Consider the following 14,386-nt stretch of genomic DNA (forward strand, 5'->3'; position numbering starts at 1 on the left):
CCGTAAGCGCGGATGGCAAAGCCACGGGCCCTCCGGGAGGAGCCGGGAGGAGGGCTGCAGAGGCGGCTGTGAAGCAGAACGAGGCCGGGGACCTCTCAGAGGCCCTGTCTTCCCATCCAGGAAATGGGAACAGACCTGGTGCCATCCTCGCAGGATCTGTGCAGACTACGTAAAAGAACGCACCTGAGGCCACTCATCGAGCAGAGCCTGTCCGAGGGGCTCGCTGGTTTACTTTCTGTCCTTTGCACCTGCTCACATGCTATTAACGTACCCGCTTGTCCTACGGTCTTGCCTTCCCCAGCAGGCTGTCAGCCACAAGGGTAGCGGTTTCTGCGTTTGCTCACTGCTACATTCCCGGCTCCTAGAACGGTGCCTGGCACATGGTAAGCACTCAGTAAAGACCAGGCTCATGAGCAGATTCGGATGGGGTACTGAGGTGGTCTCACCGCGCCTGGGCCACCAAGCTGCAGGGGGAAATCGCAGGAAAAATCTCTCCGTCCTTTGCTTCCTTTCACTGAGTTCCTCAAAGTGAAACAGAGCTTGGAAAATTCAGTTTATGAGACCTCGACGGTCCATCCAATGCACACCAGGCACCGTGCGGGGAGAGGCCAGGAAGGAAGGCTCTGTCCTGAGCATGGGCAGGCACCCTGGGCAGTGGCTCACGGCCCCGTGTTCAGAAGGGCCCCGAGTTGGGTTAACACTCCACTGAAAATCTTAATCTATTTTTTTAAAAAGGGGCTCCTACACTAACAATAATGTATCAGAAAGAGAAAGTTAAGAAAACAATCCCACTTAAAACTGCGTCAAAAAAATACTTAGGAATAAACCTAACCGAGGATGTGAAAGACCTACACGGTAACTATAAAACACTGATAAAGGAAACTCAAGGTGATTACGAAGAAATGGAAAGATATCCCCTGCTCTTGGATTACAAGAACTGATATTGTTAACATGGCCATACTACCCTAATTCCTACAGATTTAATGCAAGCCCTATCAAATTACCTATGACATTTTTCAGAGAACTAGAACAAGTAATCCCAAAATTTACGTGGAGCCACAAAAGACCCAGAATCACCAAAGCAATCCTGAGGGAAAAGAACAAAGCCAGAGTCATAAACCTCCCAGACTTCAGACAGTACTACAAAGCTACAGTAATCAAAACTGCATGGTATCGGCACAAAACCAGACATATGGATCAATGGAACAGAACAGAGAGCTCAGAAATAAATCTACACACCTACGGTCAATTAACCTTTGACAAAGGAGGTAAGAATATGCAATGGAGAAAAGATGGTCTCTTCAGCAAGTGGTGCTGGGAAAACAGGACAGCAGCATGTAAATCAATGAAGTTAGAACACTCCCTCACTCCATGCACAAAAATAAACTCAAAATAGCTTAAAGACTTAAATATAAGACATGACACCATAAGAACATAGGCAAAACATTCTTTGACATAAATTATAATATTTTCTTAGGTCAATCTCCCAAGGCAGAATAAATAAAAGGAAAAATAATCAAATGGGATCTAATCAAACTTACAAGCTTCTGCACAGCAAAGGAAACCATAAACAAAATGAAAGACAACCTATGGACTGGGAGAACGTATCTGCAAGTCATGTGACCGACAAGGAGTTAATCTCCAAAATATACAGACAGTTCATACAACTCAGTAACAATAGCAACAACAAAAAACAACCAATCAAAAAATGGACAGAAGACCTAAATAGACATCCCTCCAAAGAAGACATACAGATGGCCAACAGGCACACGAAAAGATGCTCAACATCGCTAATTCTCAGAGAAATGCAAATCCAAACTATAATGAGGTATCACCTCACACCAATCAGAACGGCCATCATCAAGACATCTACAAATAATACATGCTGGAGAGGGTGTGGAGAAAGGGGGACCCGCCTACCCTGCTGGCGGGAAGGTAATTCGGTGCAGCCACTACGGAGGACAGTCTGGAGGTTCCTCAAAAAACTAAAAATCGAACTACCGTATGACCACATGCCACACAGCAATCCCACCCCTGGGCCTAGACGGGAGGAGACTCTAATTTGAAAAGACACGTGCACCCCAGTGTTCACCGCAGCACTATTCACAATGGCCAAGACATGGAAGCAACCTCAGTGCCCGTCAGCAGATGTCTCTATAAAAACGGGCTGCACTATTTTCATTTTGCACTGAGTTCCACAAAGTATACAGCTGGTCCTCCTAGTGGGGATCATTTATGTACTTCAGTAAATACTACAAAAAAGTCCCAAGCCCAAGGGAAATACTAAGGAGAGACAAACGCCTGTGGGGGAAAAAAGAGAAAGAATTGGGAGAAGCGGCTACAGGGAAGTGAGCTGAAGGAGGTACCAGCGGGGCACTTGCGAAGAGATCACGTTTAACTCCGACAGCGACACTGTCAGCCGTAGATAATTTTGGCTGTTGGAAAGTGAGGTCTGTCCAAGGCCACGTGACAGCCAGGTGAGGCGACAGGCGACAGAAGTGGAAGCGAAACCCAGACCTACCCGTCCCCAAGGCCAAACTCACGGGAAGAAAAGGTCTACGGGTCAACAGAGGTGAAATTTCAGAGGCCAAATATGCAACATGGGGACGAACGCAAGAGACGCCAAGCCTCCGGGTGTGGACGAGTATGCGGGTGCCGAGCGGAGCGAATGGACGGTCTTTGGCCACGTCTGCAGGCTCCTGGGGCTCCTGGCCTCTTCTCACAGGGCCCAACACCCCTCCAGCCGGCATCACCTCTACATCAGACATGTCTGTAACACCAAACGGAACCCTACTCGTTTGCTGTTTTCTCTGCTTTAGAGTGGGGCATCTCAAGAACTCACATGGACTGAGACTGGTGGGCAGATGGTGAGATGGCCCAAGACCCCGGCCCCTGGTACAGGTGCCCTGGGTGAGCCCCCTATACTGAGTATGGGGGGCCCGAGAACCAGATGGGAGAGGTGCTCCCTTCATTAGGTTATACCCTGAGGCAAAGGGGAGGATATCCCTTCCCTGACGGCATTCAGTCACAAGACTGTCTGTAGCAGCAGATTCTCCTGTTGGCCTCAAAGAAGCAAGTTGCCAGCCACGGCTTCTCAGCTGCAAGACAGTGCACTCTGCCAAGAACCAGTGTGAGCTTGGACGAGGGCCCATGCCGCTGATGAGACCCCACCCCAGGCCAACACCTTGACTGCAGTCACAAGAGACCCCCAGCAGAGGACCCAGCTCAACTGTGTTGGATTCCTGGCCCACAGGAGCTGCAAGGTAACAACTGTGTATTGTTTTGGACCACTGAGCTTGTGGTAGCTTGTTACGCAGCAGTAGGTAACTGACACAGCAGGCTGCTGCACACAGCCTGATGTGGCAGGCGCTCGACATCTCTTGGCTGGACTTAACCGGACAGACTCTCAAAAGGAATCGTCAAGTGTAGGCTAAGAAACTGGAAAGAAAGGCAGAGAAGAACCCCTAAGGGTGAAGAAGGGGTTCTGAATGGAGTTGGGAAAGTGTGGTCTGCAGAGTAAGGGCACACCAACCCCCACTCCACCCTGACGCTGTCGAGAAGGAAAGAAGTCACAAGCACATTTCAGAAGGTTATCTGGAGATCGGGTCTAGGAAATTCTAGGTCAAGACCCGAAGGCAGAGGGAAGGTAGAGGGAAAGGCAGAGGGATAAGTCCACAGTTTACCATGGAAACCAGATAACAGAGAAGACAAAATCCTGCTGCTTGGGTAGGCAAGCAAAGAAATTAAAAGAACACTAATGAACATTTTCACGTGCTTGACTTGGAAACACTGGATAAAAAAAAAACCAAAACAAAATATTCACTCCTGAGTCACACTCTGGAAGCAACGCAACCATATTCTTTCCCCAGGGATCTGCCTGGCACACAACCACTTAATGTCTCATGCCAGACTGAGGCGGCTCCCAGGACAGCAAGGGAGCCAGGAGCCGCTGCCAGTGGGGCCATCTGCTTACCGATTCCCACAGTCTGAACAGCACGGCTTCCCAAAGGGGACTGCTGCAGTCTGCACTCCCGGAGAGCAGGGGAGAGGGAGTGAGGACTGATCTACATTGCTCTGCACCACTCCCTCTGGGCAGGCGGCGATCAGTTCTCAAGACGTCTCCCAGAAGGCCTTCAGAGAAACCATCTGGATTATAGCACTGAGTCTGCAAAGGATGCATTCCTATTTACATCTTACAGGGATGTCGCCAGATAGAGGATGCAGGCTGGTCCACTTCACAGGGCATCCACGGGAGTGGTCCCCCCAGGGCTGGTCCAGCCCGACGCACTAGATGCAGCACCTGCAGGGAGCCAGACCCTCTACTCCTGGGCTACAAAACCAACACTAATAGGAACCCCCTCTTCTGAAGACCAAGCGTAGCCCATCGTGAACCTGGTTCTGTGCAAGGAGTCCCCACAACCTGCGTGCCAACCCTGAAAGGCTCCAGTTTTATCCATTTTACAGACAGAACAACGGAGACCCACGGAGGCACAGTAACGCCCAGAAGTAAAAGAACCCAGCTACCAGGGCAGGAGCCAGTTTTCCAACCTACATCTGCCTGACTCCACATCCCACGTCTTTCCTCTACGCCTTGCTCTTTCTCTCACCACGAATGCAATTAAATGCAGAATCAAAGCAAAGTCAATACGTTTAAACTGCGGAAGTGCTGCGTGCAGGCAGAGAACTAAGACCCTATCAGTTAGGGACAAGAGCACAGGGACCTGCCAAGGAAGGCGGTGGGTGGCAGGGCACCCGGCACACAGAGAGACCGAGAGCCACCTGCCGAGGAGAGGGAAGCCACAAAGGTTTGGGGTGGGAGCACGCTGAGCTGGCCGTGAGGACTGCAGCCAACTGGACAAGGAACTGGCTTAGAGAAACAGGATGGTTAGGGAGCAGGGGATGGGACTGAAAAACAGCACGTGTGTGCGAGGCAAGGCCAGCAACAAGGGTGAAGGAGGAAAGAGCGTGGGGACCGGGAGGTAGAAGCATGGGGCACTTCCAGACTGGTGTCCCTGACAGTGGGCACAGAGGGAAGGGTTGATGGGTGGCCCCTCAGTGGAACAGGGGAGGTACAAGGACCTGATGGATGATGCCACCAGGGGGCACCAGGGGGGAAGAGCACAGGTGAGACAGAAGATCCGATTCACAGGAAGACGACAAGGTCCCACTGCTTAGCACAGCGAACTATATTCAGTATCTTGTAATAACCTATATTGATAAAGAATATGGAAAAGCACATATATATATAACTGGATCAAAATGCTGTACACCTGAAACTAACAAAACATTGTAAATCAACTATACTTCAATTTAAAATGATCCATTCCACAGACACAGCAATTTACTGACTCCGAGTGAGTCCAAGATAACTTCTCAGAGGACCCAAAAGATGAAACTATCAATATAGGGTAAACAGAGGGGCGAGAAGAGGAGAGACGAACAGCCTGCTGGCCCCACTTCTTCTCCCTCCCCAGCACCTGAATCAGGTCCATGTATCTTCAGGATCAACATGAAGGAAGGAGAAATCTCCTCTCCCCAACTCTCCTTCCCCTCAGAGGAGCAAAAAAAAAAAAAAAAGAAAGAAAGAAAGAAAGAAAAACAAAAGACCGACCCTTCCACACATTTTCTCTCTTGGAGATACTCAGAAAGCACAGGGCTGAAAATGGAAATCTACATGTGGAAGTGAATGAGTTTCAGTCAACGCTTAAACCAGGATACCAGAACCTGTGCTGTTTGGTGAGTAGGTTGGAAAGCAGGCTGGTGTCCTCTGCCTAAAACAAGGAGTGGACATCAAGGTGATTCAATGAAAAGGGTGCCTGCAAGGATGAGCCCAGATCCTTGACTCCAGCCTGGGTCTCTCGGGGTTCATGGTGGCGCTGTGGACCTGCTGGGAGGGATGGGACACACGGTGGTCCATCAGGGTGGTATGACGTCCTGGGAGGCAAGGCACTGCCACAGGTTAGCAGGGGTCCTGGGTTCCAGCCCCGGTGCTGCCTCTAACCGTTCCCTGGGTGACCTGAGCAAGTCCCCACACCTGTACGTCCAAGACAGCTTTCAGCTGAACCACCCAACTGGTCCCCAGAGAGGTGGCGTCACATGATATCCTCAGGCGTTACAGGGCACCGAGGCTCAGCTTTGAGTGCAACCTTGGGCCTCACGTTCCTCCCCTGTGAACTGGGGGAATACCCCCTCATAGGGCTGCTGTGAGGATTAAACTTGGCAACACAGAAAGCTGCTGCCACACCACTTCCCTTCCCTCTGTAAGGTCCTCTCCAGCGCCAAACTGTGCAGAGAAAGGGGCCTTTGACTGGCCAGCAGCACATACACATTTTCCTAGTACTGCTATTTGTAAGTTCTTTATTAATGGAAACAATTCAAAACACTATGCTGTCAGCCAAGGAAGGGCAATTGGAAAAAAACAAAACAAAACATAGTTCTTTGCCCCAAAGACTAGCTAAGAAAGAACTAAATACTACCTCTCAGGCAAGAGCCCCGAAAGAAAGGGATGAGCTTGAGGGGGAGAAGACAGTCCAACTTCTGGTAAGGGCTGGAGAGAAGCTCAGGGCGCAGGGACGACCCCCCCCCCCAACCGCCAAGGCTGTCAGCAAGCCGTCCTCCCAGCTCTCCTCCCTACCCCAACAGTCTCCAAGAACCGGCCTCCACTTCTCCCCCTCCCTGCCTCCACCTGGAGGGCCAAACTCATCTACAACACGGCCCATTACTGCCCCCACTTGGGAGTCTGGTTGATTCCAGCCTTGGAACCCTGAGCAACCAAAACCCCCAGGGTTGACCAGTACACGTGCCACTGCCACTGGTCTTCCCTCCAGCAAACCGTGAAAACAAAGCCCCGGCAACCGTAAGAAGACATCTCTTTGACTTCCGCAGGCTGTTATTTCCCGACACACGTGAGCTTTGGAAATAACGGTGCCACGATAAAAGTGGCTGTTCTCCCTCCCTTCCCTCAAACACACAGACAACTTCAAAGATGGGTGAGGCAGAGGCGCACCGCTTCTGCATGTGAGTGGAACCAGGAGAACACCCTGCTCTTGGTAATGACCCCAGTTTCTCAACACCTGTTTCCTTTTCCAGTTAATTTTCCTCAAACCTCCCAAGATGAAGCAGACATTAAAAAAAAAAAACAAAAAACTGCACCTTTGAAATTCTGTTTACTTTTTTAAACTCCAAGAGTCAGAGTTTGAGACTGGCTTCCTGGTGCAGAAGAATACATTATCCAATGAAGGGCTAAATCTTCTGTAAACCAACAAAACACCTAATTTTTGGCAAATAAAAATGCACCTGCTTGTGAGTACAGTAACTGAGGACAACTAGGGGAGCCTTTCAGATGAGCACACCTAAAGATTTCTCACCAGCACGCGCACGCATGCACACACACACACACCCCCTGAATTAACAAAAAGGGAGCAAAGGTTGGAGTGAGCCCCCGTGTGGCGGAGGAAGACCGAGGAGGCAGCGACGGCTGGGAGCAGAGTGTTAAGATCCACATTATTGAAAAATGATCTTTTAATTTAAGGCTCAAGATGGAAGGCCATGAACCAGATGATACTATCAAGGAAAACTTAATTGATATCATAACCAGAAAAATTAACCAACTTCCAGAAGCAGACAGGAATCTGCTTGAAAATGGATCAATATATTTTGGACTTAATGCTGCTCTCTGTGGCCTAATAGCAAATAGTCTTTTTCGACGCATCTTACATGTGACACAGGCTCATGTAGCCGCTGGATTACCAATGGCAGTGATCCCATTTTCGACAGCACACATATCTTACAAAGGTTTTGTAAGTTTACCTTTGAATACAGGTGATCTGCAATGTGAAACTTGTACCATCATACGAGGTGGATTGGTTGGTCTTATTTTTGGTGGTCTGTACCCTGCTTTCTTGGCTATACCTGTGAATGGTGGCCTAGCAGCCAGGTATAACTCAGTCCTGCTACCAGAGAAAGGAAACATCTTAAATTACTGGGTTAGAATTTCTAAGCCTGTCTTTAGAAAGATGTTATTTCCCATTTTGCTCCAGACTGGGTTTGCAGCATATCTTGGGTCTAGACAATATAAAGTACTTATAAAGGCTCTTCAGTTACCTGAACCTGGCCTAGAAATTCAGTGATTGTTAAGCAAATGCATACACAAAAATAAAATTGTTAAAAAAAAAAGGGGGGGTGAATGTTTCAAATCAGCAGTGTGCTTACTGCAGGATGGGAAAGTGATAGCCAATTATAATGATTTTTTTTTTTAAGCAGAGGTAAAATCTGGAAGGAAGGATGCCAACATACTCATCACGGTAAAGCCAGGGTGGTTGGAATACTGGCAATGATTTTCCTTCTTGTCTAAACATTGCATAATGTTAGCAAAGCTGCTTATGGTTAAAGGTTTGTATCATTTTTAAAGCTGTTCTTTTTGTCTCTGTGTTCTGTACCATTTTGAAGGCCCTACTAAAAAGCCGGTGTTCTCTTTCTCGAGGTTTCTCCCTTTAGGAAAGGAACAAGAGTATTTCTTACCTGCTTGGGAGAAAGACTTCAGAATGAACTCTCTGTCTGCTTACCTGAGGTTTAACTTGCGTTCCTCATCGCTGCCAGCCTCCAACTGCAGAGAAAGAAGAGAGAAAGGATGTCACAGCTCAGACACCGCTATCAACAAGCCTCAGACACAAGGCTCACATTTTCTGCTCTGGTGTCTGAAAAAAGATACAGATGTCCAGGAAACCTGGCTCCTTCTAAAAAGCCGCACCCATTCCTTCCCAGGCCTGCTCTGCTGTTCCTTTGAGTAATTTCCTTGGAGGAATATTCAGGTTTCCTGATGTTGCCCCACACATTTTCCCCAGAATTGCAGATCGATGCCTGTTAACAGGGTGTTCCTACCTGGCACTGTCACTCCACAGGCTCGTTCAGCCCCGAGTTTTCTAATTTCCAAGGTTGCTTTGGAGCTTATCCAGTTTCCCTTTTTTTTCGGGGGGGGGGGGGGCAACGTCTTAAGAGAGTCTGTTTCCTCTTTCAAGCTCAGCAACAGCTGAGTGATCAACACTGCTTTAAGCCACAACACGCAAGTTTAAAAAAACAAAAAACAAAAAACCCCACCATTCTTTTGATAATGGAAGGTGGCCAGGATCAGGGTGTCTGTGGGTCTCGAAAGCTCTTGATGATACTCAGAAAGGCTTAAAACTTTAATAGAGGAGGGGAGGGTATAGCTCAGTGGTAGAGTGCATGCCCAGCACACACAAGGTCCTGAGTTCAATCCCCAGGACCTCCATTTTTAAAAAAAAGTTTAATATAAAATTTTTGAGGCTATTGGTTTATTTATATACATGAAAGAAAGGGACATTTAATATTTTCCAAAAGTTACAAGGCCAAAGGGTTACTCCAAAAGTTACCATGATTTAAGCTCTGACTGCAATTTTATTTTTCACGGAGAAAACTCAAATGAGAAGAAAACAGCCCTCCAAACTCCACCCTCTCCAAAAAAAAAAACTACACATGGATGGGATTTGGCATGTTTGGTACGTTCCACGGAGGAGCCCACTGAATGGGAAACCTGGAAAGCAGTGACAGCTGGGAGAGATATAAGGCTGACTGAGGACAGAAACCAGACAGAAGCCGGAGGTTGGTGGGGGGTGGGGGGTAGAGGGTACGGAGATAATGCAGGGAGGGGTCTGGGCAGCAGGGACACTCGCCAGAGTGTTAACTTCACCAAGGATTGCGTCCAGCAGAGGGTCCTGGAATTCCTGTGCTGTAGAAAGATAACGTGGGCATCATACTGTGCAGAGGCAGACAGTGGGGAATAATCAGACAGTTCTCACGCTCCCTAACCCACGCTGAAGGAGAAGTGGAAAAACCAGGGAAGGCTCTGCTGACCACAGGGCCCCCGGCTTCGGTCCCAACGTGAAACACACACAGTACAACTCGCTCAACCACAGGAACCAGGCGATGTTGGGAGGGTGCTCCCGGCATCCAGTGCGCAGAGGTCAGAGTGCAGCTCTACCTCCTCCAAGACTCAAGACAGGACCCCCACAACAGAGGACTTGCTGGCCCCCATGTCAGCAATGCTGAGGTTAAGAAACCCTGATCCAAACCCCCCAAAAGGGACTGAGGGCTGCCCACAAAAATGAGTCACCTCGAACGCTTGTCAAAAATCAGTTACAACCCATTCCTGAAAGTTATTGATTTATCTGTTCTTGGGCTCTCTGCCTGTTCTCACAAAAGAATGCGATAGGCGAACAGTAAAACGACCTAAATGAAATAATTTAGAATGGAGGGGTGGGGAGGTGTTCAAAATTAAAAGGGAGGGAAGCACTGTTGGGCAGGTCAGGCTGTGACTTCCCTCAACTGCCCAAGCGGTACAGCAGGACCACGGGCTGGGAAAGGAAAAGAAATGCCCTGTTTTGCTGGGACTGGCAGAAACATTCTCCAAGTGGCTGCAAGGTTGAACCTCACAACCCCTTCCTCTCCAGGAGAGGCTGTTAATGAGTTACCTTGCCTACAAATGGAAGATTCCAACAGCCTGTCCTCTGCATGGTGGCCAGCAGCCTGCAGCTGGGAAGTTAGGCTGAGTGTCTCTGACTCAATGAAGGGGACACATTTTAAGGAGTGAGGAAGTGAGCTGAGGATACAGACTTCAAAACCATTTAATCCTTGCTCACAGAGAGTCTCAGGATGAAGGGCAATGGAAGGTCAGTGATTCCAGAGAAGAAAGCTACAGATGCCCAAGAACACACGTAAGAGGGAAGCCAGCCCTTTCGGAGGAGCTGAGCCCCAGAGAGAAGCAACCCGAGGAAGGCGAGACCAGAGGCAGAGCCGGCCTGGCCCACGTTTCCCGACTGTGTGCACACACCTGCCCTCTCCGTTCTTTCTTGCATCTTCATGCCTCACCCCACCTGGAAGAAAGCCCCACCTTCTCAGGAACATCCCAGCCTCCGCTCATTCCCTGGACCACTAATGCTGCTGACTTACTCGGGTCAAATAAAAGCTGGTTGAGTTTTATTCTGTATGTAGCAGGTCACTGGCACCTGGTGAAAATAATACTTTATATAATAATTTAAAATGTGTCCAGTGGAAACAACCCCAATGTCACCTCCCCCCCCCAAAAAAAATCCATAGAGTGGAATATTACTCGGCCATAAAAGGGAATGAAGTACTAACACGTGCCACAACACAGCTGGGCCTTGGAAACATGATGCTGAGTGAAATAAGCCTGACACGAAAGGCCACACAGTGTCTGATTCCACCTATATGAAATGCCCAGAACAGGCAAACCCATAGAGACAGAAAGCACATTAGTGGTTGCCTAGAGTTGGTGAGAGCAGGGCAGGGATGGGTGGGAGGGAGGCTGTGGGTGATGGATGGCTAAGGGGTGAGGTTTCTTTTTGGGGTGATGAAAATGTTCTGGAATTCACGGTGACGACTGCCCAACTTTGTGCACATCCTAAAACCCACTGAGCTGCGTACTTTAAAACGGTGGATGTATGGGATGTGAATTATCTCTCAGCTAAAAAATAAAATAACAAAATAAAATTTTACGATGTGTCTAAGGCAGGAATAGATCAGGTGTAAGGTAACGGAGGCAACGGGTGGGGTTTAGAATCAGAGACCTAGGCTGAGAGGCTCTCTGTCTAACCCCTTCCTGCAGCTGAACTTTTCACTCACCTTACATCATTTCTGAGAAAGGACCATGAGATTAAGCGCAGGGAAGTACTCTGTAAACTGCAAGGCAGTAGAGTAGGAATGATGTGGGAGAAGAGATATTTCTGGGGGGAGGAGAAGCTACTGCAGCCTAACTTCCCAGCTGCAGGCTGCTGGCCACCATGCAGAGGACAGGCTGTTGGAATCTTCCATTTGTAGGCAAGGTAACTCATTAACAGCCTCTCCTGGAGAGGAAGGGGTTGTGAGGTTCAACCTTGCAGCCACTCGGAGAATGTTCCTGCCAGTCCCAGCAAAACAGGCCCACGAGCTGCCCCGCCAGGAGCCGGCAGGACAGACAGGGCTGCTAAACCCCAGACAGGTCCTCCTCTCCCCCAGACACACACAAACCTCTCCGTGTTATCACTTAACTTCCTCCAAGGAGAAGGGGCTTGAACTGCCCTGATGCTGGCGGGACCACTTCCTGGGTCTGCAGGGCCCCTCCTCCAACCTCCTTTCCCTTCTCTAAACAGTTCCCCATTTCCTCCTCCAGCTGCTGCGTCTGCAGGTCAACACTCGGCCTGGCCATGCATGTGAGTTTAGACCAGAGGCCTTAACCGGTGCTCAGAGGCCTCAGGCCCAGCCTAGCGCAGTCCAGCCCAACTGTGCACTTGGAGGACCAATTCCCCAGTCGACCCAAGAGCACAGAGGAGCCGGCCCCACACAGGCCAGGTCGCACGCAGACCCACAGAAACCCGCATGGAGGCACTCTCCGCACCAGAAAGCATTCGTGCAACGGCAGAAACCCTAGAATCGACCTCAGGCACACAGCCAGATACACATAAACATGCGGCCGGGAACTACAGCACAAAAAGGAAAAACCTAGACTCAGCTGCACATGTAAGACACACAGTCACAGGGGCTGAGTCTGAGCTCATTCGGCCACTGTCACACACTGACATGGACCCCTGAGAGGCACAGCCACTCATGCCCAGAGCCAGAACTCCAGGGGCATGCGGTTGGGGGAACAATCTCACACATTCACAGGGGCACCCCGGAAGTCTCTCCCACAGCATCACTCAGGCACGGTTCCCAGCAAACAGGCCACAGAGTCACACACAGGGACAGGCACACAGCCCAGCACACACACAGCCCAGCACACAGGGGAAGGGCCTAGAGCAGCCACAGGGGCACGAATCTCAGAACCGGCATCTCACACACAGTCACCCAATCAGGAGTCCGGATCCCACATCCAGTATCCCGCACAGTCACCCCGCCCCGACGGGGGTCCCTGTCACACACACACAGCCTCATGCAGTCACCCCCACACGGGGGTCACACCCCCTCACACCCGCACACAGCCTCCTGCACAGTCACCCCAGGCCGGCTGCCCAGGCGGGGTCGTCCAGCGGGAACCCCGCAGAGCAGGGACCCCTGGAAGCTGCCCCGGCGCCCAGCGCCCCGCACTCGCGGCCCAGGCCTGGAGCGGCGGCGGCGGCGGCGGCGGCTGGGCCGGGCCGGGGCCGCGGGCCCGGGGCTCACCTCGCTGTTGCTGGCGGAGGAGGCGGCGCTGGGCGTGGGCGAGCGCTGCAGGGTCACCAGGGCCATGGCTGCGGCGCGGCGCAGCGCACGGGCGCCACCGAGGCCTCGGACGAGAGCCGCCGCCGCCACTGCCGCCCGGGCCGGGCCCGGGGCGCTCCAGGAGCCGCGCGCGGGCGGCCGGGCCGAGCCGGGCCGGGCCCGCCCCTCCCCCTCGGCGTCCGCCGCCGCCCCCGCCCCCCGCCTCCCGCGCCGGCGCGCGCCGGGCCTGAGCGCGGGGAGAGGGGGGCGCGGAGGGGGGAGCGGCCGGGGCGGGGCGAGGGGCGGCGCGCGTGCGCGGCGCGGGAAGCCCGGGCCGGCCAGTCACGTCCCCCGCGCGCCCGGTGCGCGCGCTCGGCTCCCGGCGCCCAGCCCGCGCCCCCGACCCTCCAGCCTAGGGACCGGGAGCGCGTGCGCTGGCTAGTGAGTTGGTCCCGGAGGCTCAACCCCTGCGCGGGAGGGGAAACTGAGACCCGGAGGCCCTGCCGCCTGGAATGCGCCGGGCGGGGAGGCACAGGGACCGGGAAATAAAAACCTCCTGGTCCCTGCGCCCTGAACCCCAACAGGCAGTCTGCACAAATTCCTTCCTTCATTCATTCTTTATGAAATATTTATTGAGGACCTACTAAGTGCCAGGCATGGAGTATCCAACAGAGAGCAACACAGATTAGGCCCTCTTTTCAGGGATTCCATAGAGGTGAATCAAATTACCAGGCACATTTTAAGAAGTATGATGCCAGTTTTTTAAAATGAATTTCTTATTTGCGTCCAGAAATCCAGCCAACTCCTTGGGAAGTCAAGGAGCGCTTCTTAGAAAAAGGGGCATTTGCTCTGAGGACTAACGGATGAGCAAGATTAACGGGTGAAGGGAGAGGATACTGCTCTAGAGAGGGGGTGGGGGAGGGCCTGCACAAAGGCCCGGAAACTGGCTGGGGAGGTTGTCCGTCAGAAACCGGATCCTAGAGAGGGAGGAGAGGGAAAGTGGTGAGAGTCGGAGTGCCCTCTAGAAATCTCTGGCTGCCGCCTGGAGAATGGACGACGGGGTAGAGGGGTGAAGGGAGACCAGGCACCGGCTGCTGCTGTCGTCCTGGGGGGAGGTGACCGATATGGGTATGGAGAGAGGGACCTGGAGTAAGATACTAAGAAGGTGGTACTGGCTTGACTCCCTAATGGAAAT

The 14,386-nt window shown here is 51.5% G+C and overlaps 1 protein-coding gene and 1 pseudogene across 2 annotated transcripts in view; one reads left to right on the forward strand and one right to left on the reverse strand.

Annotated features, from left to right (window-relative positions):
- SSH1 (slingshot protein phosphatase 1) overlaps positions 1-13,392 on the reverse strand; it is a 58,436-nt gene extending 45,044 nt beyond the window's left edge. Inside the window, exons 1-2 of the mRNA XM_072953630.1 lie at positions 13,174-13,392; positions 8,565-8,605 (exon numbers count right to left, since the gene is read on the reverse strand). Coding sequence (XP_072809731.1) covers positions 8,565-8,605; positions 13,174-13,239 — 107 coding nt within the window. The 5' untranslated portion in view covers positions 13,240-13,392. The remainder of the gene's footprint in view (positions 1-8,564; positions 8,606-13,173) is intronic.
- LOC102533181 (transmembrane protein 126A pseudogene) lies at positions 7,539-8,164 on the forward strand (annotated as a pseudogene). The gene has a single exon (XR_001459055.3). The product of XR_001459055.3 is annotated as a transmembrane protein 126A pseudogene (transcript).
- Positions 13,393-14,386: the final 994 nt, after the last annotated feature.

Source organism: Vicugna pacos, chromosome 32 (assembly GCF_048564905.1).
Source record: "Vicugna pacos chromosome 32, VicPac4, whole genome shotgun sequence".
In the NCBI taxonomy this organism is placed as follows: Eukaryota; Metazoa; Chordata; class Mammalia; order Artiodactyla; family Camelidae; genus Vicugna; species Vicugna pacos.